The sequence below is a fragment of the Leptosomus discolor genome, chromosome 15 (assembly GCF_034619465.1).
Source record: "Leptosomus discolor isolate bLepDis1 chromosome 15, bLepDis1.hap2, whole genome shotgun sequence".
In the NCBI taxonomy this organism is placed as follows: domain Eukaryota; kingdom Metazoa; phylum Chordata; class Aves; order Leptosomiformes; family Leptosomidae; genus Leptosomus; species Leptosomus discolor.
Window position 1 is genome coordinate 17,359,697 of NC_141405.1, and position 8,235 is coordinate 17,367,931.

At 41.6% G+C, this 8,235-nt stretch overlaps 1 protein-coding gene across 2 annotated transcripts in view; it reads left to right on the plus strand.

The window, feature by feature from the left end:
* Positions 1-4,601, plus strand: part of ANKFN1 (ankyrin repeat and fibronectin type III domain containing 1) — a 67,572-nt gene extending 62,971 nt beyond the window's left edge. For both annotated transcript variants that reach the window (XM_086473668.1, XM_086473669.1), the window contains 2 exons: positions 1,463-1,682; positions 3,805-4,601. In XM_086473668.1, coding sequence (XP_086329794.1) covers positions 1,463-1,682; positions 3,805-4,601 — 1,017 coding nt within the window. The remainder of the gene's footprint in view (positions 1-1,462; positions 1,683-3,804) is intronic.
* The last annotated feature ends 3,634 nt before the right edge of the window (positions 4,602-8,235 follow it).

An 8,235-nucleotide genomic window follows, 5' to 3' on the forward strand; every position in this document is an offset into this window, starting at 1 on the left:
GTTTGCTAACTGGCATCCTCTTCATGGAGCTACACGGAAGTCTGGAGATGACACAGGATTATGAATTAATCTCTGAACCATTTGTTATTCTTACCAGTGTCTATTCTTACTCAAATTAACTCAGTGGCAAGGTTTGCACTGACATCATTGGAGTCAGGATTTCACCTTTACGGCCATACTGGGTCAAAACAAAGATCCATCTATCCAGCTACCCCATCTCCAACACAGCTCATCAAGAACTACCCTCGCTTATCTGGCATCTACAGTATCCTTTGCAACACATTTCACACTTTCAGCGCACACTTTGTGAAGACGTGTCTCCAGCTAAGAGTACGGGCCAGAGAACTCGTCTTAGAATACATCAGTCTGCAGTCTCCTTTTCACTGATCCCTCTGTTACTTCCCTACCTGATAATACTCACTGCACAACGTACCCCTCACTTTTCCCCATTCATTTCCTGACCCGGGGCTCTCATTCTGCATTCCTGCAGAGCATAGCTTGTGTAACTGCAAACCGGTTTCCCTTAAACACTGCAGTATTAAGATGAAGGCTCACTTCTTTAAATGCAGAATCTGACATAGCAAGAGAAGTACGGGGAAGTTCTAGAAAGGACACGGCAGCAGAAGGACACGATACTCACAGCTACCTCATTTGCTGGCTGCAGCAACATTTGCTCAGTCATCAAAGATCTTGAATGGCTTGAAGATGATAAAAGTGTTCCATTACCAAGAGAGCCTCGAGACCCACATTAAACAGCATCTTTCCTCTCTGCATAGATATTTAAGCTGCATTCTGCTACTGATTTAGGCACTTGCCTCTTATTGCCATCACCAGGCATGTGCCAGAACTGTCTTAGTGTAGATTTATACTATCAAAACGTATGCAGACCAAAACGATGATAAGGGAGAAACCTGTAGTTTGGCTCACAGCTGTGCTTCAACCCTCCATGTATGTATATTCTTCCACATGTATGTATATTCTTCCACATTATGTACATTCTTCTATTAAATACTAGGTTTGATCTGAGCACTCTGCTTCTGAACACAAACCTGGGTTTGCAAGGATGCTCAAGAAGCCTTGCTTTCACTCCAGTACAGAACGAAACCAACTTTCAAGTATGCTACAAAATTGATCAAATTTTTTACTCCATCAAAAGACAATGCTAATTTCCTTTCCATGACAGAATTTAGGCCCAGATTCACTCCTCCTAACTATAGGTTCTTAACTGAGGTACCTAATTTGAGAGTCTCGTGGCCCCAAGTAGCCTCTGCCATGGTGGAGGAGAACAAGCACCTACCCAAAGGCCGTTCAGACCGCCTAAATCTGAAGTGTCCTGTCAGGGGATCCTGCTTGTCTCTGCTGGCAGTGACTACACACCTACTGGGCACCTGAAGAAAGTACACACTTATTAAAACTAATACACAAACTTAACTGTACTTTTTCTCCATTGTTTTCTCTACAGCAAATTGATGAGATCTGGAAGGAAATGAGATGGATCACAGAAGCACTGCAGTATGCACGATACAAGCAGCCAGCAGCTGGCCTACCCATAAAGAAGCTTGTGGATCTTTCAGAAGAACGCTCTCAAAAGAAAATCAGTTCAACCTCTTCACATCTAGATTGTCTTCCTTCACCTCCCCCATCACCTGAGGCTAGAATCCAGAGGAGAAAAGCTGTGAGTGGTAAGAGAATTTTTCGGTGTTCATCAAGTGAAATCTTTGAACTCACTTTTAATTATAACAGTTCTTGTATGTCTTTTTATAAAAGGAGTAAATTTTTTTCCCATACCTGCCAAGGTATATTAACAATCATTTTACCAATCATTTGCCATTCATTATCTTGAGATTCTACAATCTTTACAATCATTTTTTGTTTTCAACTAGTCAGAATAATCGCTTCTCATCAGCCAATTTTGTCCCCTCACTGTTCCAGATCATTAATGAACAGGTTGGAAGGGACAAGTGCTATCATTGACTTCTCCATGATGTCCAGAATTAGTAAAATCCATCCATAGTGAAAGATGACTACATCATTTGTTGTCTACACCAGCAACCTGCTACTAATATGTGGAGGCAGCTTTCTCTTTATCTCAATTACAGCTTCGTTGCCTCAGAACCTGTGGTAAAGAACCTTGTCAAAAGCTCTTCAGAAGTCTAAGGATGCCTGTGCGTTAATTGTGCACGTGTTCAGAGTTCTACTAGACTGGCAAGACACGAGTTATTAAGCAAAAGCTATTGACCCTCTCTCAGCACTCATGTATCTACCTGTTCTTCTCCATAGTTTCTAGTAATTTGTCCAGAATCTAAGGTCAGACTTTTCCATAGCCTCCACTTGTCACCTTCTGTTTCTCTGATACTACACAGCCATTTTCTTTTCATGCTTTGACTGGTTCTCTGCTTTGGAGCAATTCTTTCTTATGCTCCTCTTGCTTTGTTCTGATAGAGCAAATTTTAGTGCCAATAGTCCAGTTTGATTTAACAGTCATTTTCACATATCTCTGTGTTCTCAGGGTTTTAGACAAGCACTTTAAAACACATAATTACACAAATAAGTACCCACCTCATTGACCATTATTGCTTCTCTGACCAGCTGGAAAAGTAAACTGATGAAAGAAATGGATCACAGCAAATAAAGATGAAGCAAATTAAACAGTAACACCTAATTTGCTAACAGAATAAGGACTTTGGAGGAAAATGCAAACCATCATGCTGCTGAGCTGTCTTTAAGCAATGAGCAAATGAAACAGCAGAAACAAAAGTAACAGATGTGTAAAACAACTGCCATGACAATTTTGGTAATAATACTTTGTTTTTTCAAATTGGCAGTTTTATAGAGTTAGGGAAAATGAATAAATCTACTCTGACTAGATTCGGTTAAAAGAAAAGAGACCCAAAGACAATGGTGCTTTGGTGCGCTCTGTTACACAGCGGTGTTCTGTTATCTCTCCCTGAGCTAATTTTTCCCCTGTATTACAGACCATGAATGCAGAATAATCCTTAGCTCTGGCACCATGTAAACTAGAGCATTATCTTGTCCTGCATGGGCTTGATTCATTATTGCTGTGCTACCTGGTAATTTATACTAGGTCAAAGTGAATAGTCAGCACTGAGTAAAACCTACGTATTTTCCTTGGATCTAATACAAACTATCCAGGCCAGTGGAGCATCAATCCATTCCATCACATACACCACTATTTATTATGTTATTGACCCTCTGTAGCCAAAAGACAGCAGTGATTTCAGTGCCAGTGTGAGTTTTGGTCAACAAATTCACATTTGGATTTGAACCTACACAATGCACTTGATGGGAAAAAGGGTAGGTTTTGTTCATCTACCTCCATGTCTTGCCTCAAGCCTCTTACACACACATATAGTTGCACCCTGCTCACAGTGACAGAGGTAACTCAACTGACATCTTTAATAAAAACACAACCTGGATTAGAGTTTTTCTCTCCCCCAAACCTCCATCTCTATGAAATGTGGTAAAAACAAGACAAAAGAAACGAGACCCCTTCAGAACTTAGTCCCAATCCAAATTCAAATTCTTGCCTGTACTTCATATAATAAATGAAACCTTTTCTGGTTTTCCTAATTCTACCACCACCTCTAACACATTTGTAAGTCCTCCCTGACTACTGCCTTTGCTGTCACCTAGGCCCAGGGACAAATCCACAGAGGAAACACACGTACATTTTCAGCATTGTAGACTTGATTCTGAATGAAGAAAAAAAAAAATACACAAATGACAGTTAAGCAGTTTCTCTCCTGTGCTTGACTTCTTAGTGTTAATCGGTTCTCTTTGCAGATTCACAGCCCTGCTCAGATGAAGAAGGCTGCTCTGAAGTATTCCTTCCAACTGACAGTGACTACGATTCCAGTGAAGCACTAAGCCCCAGAGAATTAGACCTGATTTACTCCTCCTCACACGACATATCTCAGCAGGCAGGCAGTGGCCTGGGTGGCAGTGCACCTGATGTTCTCCAAGTCCACGACATGAAGCCTTGCCTAACATTGAAAGAAGGCCTGACAGAGTGTAGTGCCTTTGATACCAACGCTGAGTGTTGCACAGAGTCTATGAGCAATCTAACAATGTCAGGGCTTACATCGAAAAGCATAGACAAGTCCTTTAGCTCCAAGCAGCCACTGAGCTTTTTAGGGAAACAAAAGCTAGGGAAGCATCAACATTACAACTACTTCAGTCGGCATCATCGTTGGCTGCGTGTGCACAGCGACACACAGTCTGGCTCTCTGTCTGAAGGCGTGTATACTCAGCATCCCATGAGATCTTCAGATTTGTCTCAAGAACCTACCTCCAGTGAGCAGTTAAAGATTCCCATCGATGGGTCTCGGAGCACTTTCTTACCTCATGCATCCAGCCTTCCAGAAGATGGGAAGGGCAAGTATGAGGAATCAAGGCAGAATGTCCATAGGATACACGTGGAGCCCTATAAAACAGCATTTCTCGATGAAGAGGGCAAGTCCTGGGCAATGAGCACACAGTCTGTAGACCACAGGGATGTGCACAATGCTATGCAACAGATAACGGGTCCAGATGACCAGTCGGGTTCTGGTGTCTCAGAAGTCTTCAGCAGCACACTTTAACCCCAGACTCCTGCACTGCTTCCCACTGCTCCACAACGAGACAGTAAGCGTTATGCACACAGGGCCACACTTTCAAAACCACTTGTAAAAATCCAGCTCCTGAAATGGCAACCCATGCCACTCAAAAGAATCCTAACCTTTTGACTTCATCACCAGATATCTGGTCTTACAGGGGTATCTGTCATGATGCAGGCATTATTATTGGCATCCGCAGCTTTGCAGGTAGAGTTGGAACAGTCACCACATAACCGAACAACCTGTGGCTGCAAATCTAGTAATTCGAGTTCGCAGTTCTCTTGATTTCCACGTTTCTCTGAGCATGCAAAAATTTTAAGCATGAGTGGTTCTGCCTGCAAGTTAGCAGAAACAGTAACATCCTTGGTGTCCTCATGTTAGGACTGTGTCCTAAATCTCTATTAACCTGTTTTCCACCATTTCCTATAATTTTTTCTACTTCTCAGCCTTCTTGATTGGATTTAGGCTGCTAAAGTGATAACTAACTAGTCTAACAACACGGCTAACCCAGATTTTCTAGCCACTTAGAAGAAAATGCAGTCAGCACCATCTCTGAATGCTGTCAGTGCCTGACTTAATTATCACAGTGAGGTTTTTTTCAGGACCTTAGAGTCCAAATCATACAAGCAGCAAGTTGTTTCAAAGTGCATTTCTTTATGTTGGTGGCACTCTCATACACCCATTGGAAAGAAATGCCCCTACATTTGTTCCTGACTGTTCACTGTAAACTTCAGGGGTATTCGATCACCATGTCAGAAATTGGGATATTCTGGCAATTCAGATCAGGGAAATTTGGAGTGCAGTTCTAATCTAAGATTTTTTTATTTGGGCCACCAATAAATATTAATATCAGAAGAAGGGTGAGAGATGGTGTTTTAGCATGCTGTATTTGTCTAAAGGCAGACCACAGTGAACCATGGGTTTGTCCTCTGCAACCAGAATAATAAGACTTATAGCACTACAGAAGACGATCTCAAAAATGAAATCTATATTAATAAGAACCATAACATTAGAGTCACTAAGAAATGAACTAATGTGGAGAGAAACCCCAGCTGTTGCACAAGTTTAATTTTTCTTAAACAGTTCTTGAAGTTTAATTTTATAGGCCACATTCCTGCTGGTTAAATTCCCTCACTCCATGTTTGCGCAGCCTTCTACCTTTCAATTTTTCAGCCTCCAGGTGGATACATTCTAAGGCCTCCAATAAAGAGATCTGAGTTAAATAGTTGAGTTTACAAGTCCTTGAGGTAAAGGTAAGGATTTGGGCCCATGATCTGTGGTCCTTATTAAAATAGCACTTCCATAACCCCAGTGCTATTAAAATCCCTGTGAACTCAATCCATAAATTCAAAAATAAACGTTATTCACTATTTTATGCTTGGTCAGTATGGGGAAGCCAAGAAGAGTCTTTGCAGTGATATTAAGGCAAAAAACTGTCTATAAGGGATTTACATTTGTAACTTCTCTTTTTGGGAGAGGGAAGTTAACTTTTTGCACGAAAAATATTCATTCATTACCTGATCCAAAGCTCAGTGAGGATGGAAAGACTTCCATTCACTTCCACAGGCTTTGAATGAGACCCATACTGAAAATTCCTGTGGGTGAGAAGATGCGGGGGGGAGCAGCAGTGTCAGTGCCAATTTGCAGCTAGAAGGACATACATTGTAGGTTTTATGGCACATGGCACTGCACAGGGAAAACCTGACTCACACACCACAGAACCAAACAGTGATGCCTGACTGTCACTGAAGGCAGTAGCAGCTCGGCACATTAGATTATGTTCATCAGCAGAAGGCTCTGCACCAGGGACAGCCAGAACAATGCAACGCTCATCTTCAGAAGTCAAAGTAGTTTATATTGTTTTCTGGTATACAGCACCTAGCCCAGGCTCCCCTAATCTGTTTAGCCTCTAAGCAAAACTGCCATAAAACTGTCGATTAAAGAATAAAAATAACAATATGATGAGGCCATATGTTTTTGCAGGAAGTGACGAGACAAAACAAGATGCTCCCAAACGAAACCCACCTTGCTTTGCTTTGGCTGTTCAGGAACAGTGAGGGCAAGAAGTAGCAAAATCTACAGCAGAACAGGTACAGACTGCTGGTTAGATAAGGAGGTAAAAATCTCTGTTATCTGTTCCTGCTGCCGGACTGTTCCAGAAGTAGTCCTGTATCTAACAAAGCACGGGGTTCTTTACTGGTAGAAAGAGCTTGACTTCATCATAATCTTCTGTGCTAAGATGGAATTTGACTCTGGGAGTGTAAATGCCAGCCACAATCTACCCCAACTTGATTTTAGCCTTGTTATATGGAAGCACCGTTTAAGCGATGGCCAATGGGGCAGGCTTCCTTGATCCCATTACCTCTAGACTGAGGTTCTTCCACACACTTTATAGTCAAAGTAGCAACTGATAGTTCTGACTTTAAATACTTCTGGTTATAAAACACTGAATTATCTTCTGGTAGAAACATGTGTTCTTTGTTCAAAATTGCTATCCCTACCTATTCGGTGGGTGACCGAGTAGGGCAGCTCCTTAAAAGAACAGTAATGAACACCCAGAGACAAATAAATAGTAGAAAGTGATGCCTTTCAAGTACTGTCATAACACTAATCACAATACTTGTGTGGTTCTCTTAGGAAGATCACTCACACACCTCACAAGCAGCTACAGCGATTCAGAAGAATCCTGCAAAGTACAGCCAGGTCAGCCCCACTCCATTAAGGCATGAGCAACTCTTCTGAGCTTAGAGGAAAGGCTCACAGTCAGGAATCAAATTAAAATTAGGAACTCAGACTTTTGCTTTGATTACTAGGAATCCTTTCTCCAAGTCGAGCTAGAGTGCCCCTCCAAGGGTTCTTGCACAGAAATGGGAACTGCTGTGGCACGGAGCCCACAGCACACTAGAATGTCATTAGCCAGCAGACAGCTCATTCAAAGGAGCCTGTACCCATTGTACCAGCCAAAGCTCTGCTCTAAAATGGGTACTTGGACTTTGCAAACTTCTGGATATCCCTCTTACTCATCTGCCTTGCTACAGAACCTTTGTCCTGCATTTTCCAGGGAATGTATTTCCACCAGGACTGAACCCAGACTCTCCTATTTCTAGGCATGGCTTAGACTGGCCAAAAAAGAATGTAGTGCTTTAATATAATGACTTGACAGAAAAAAAACCAAAACTGTGGACCGTATCTCCTACAGTCTAAAACTCTTCTGTTTCTGCTAGTAGGAAGCGAGATATAGGTAAACTGCGAGGTTTACACCCAAAACTCCTTGCATCCGCAAGAATGCAGTCTGCCCATGGACAGTTTGCCTCAAGAAACCTGTGGCTCAAGCATTTATTTCCCATGCTGGTATTTTTTTTTCTTTGCCTTTAGATATTAATTAACAACTGGATTTTCTATACAGTAAGAACACACACAGAGAAATATATAAATTAATATTTTTAAATATAGACATTAAAGGGGGAGGGGGAAGATGGAATATTTTATCCTGAACATTTATGTTTAGAGTGTTTTGGAAAGAGATGATGCATCTTTAAATTCTCTATGATATAAAGAAATGCATTAAGTTGCTGGTCAACTCTTTCAAGGTGTTTAAATGCATGGCTCACGACTGTTA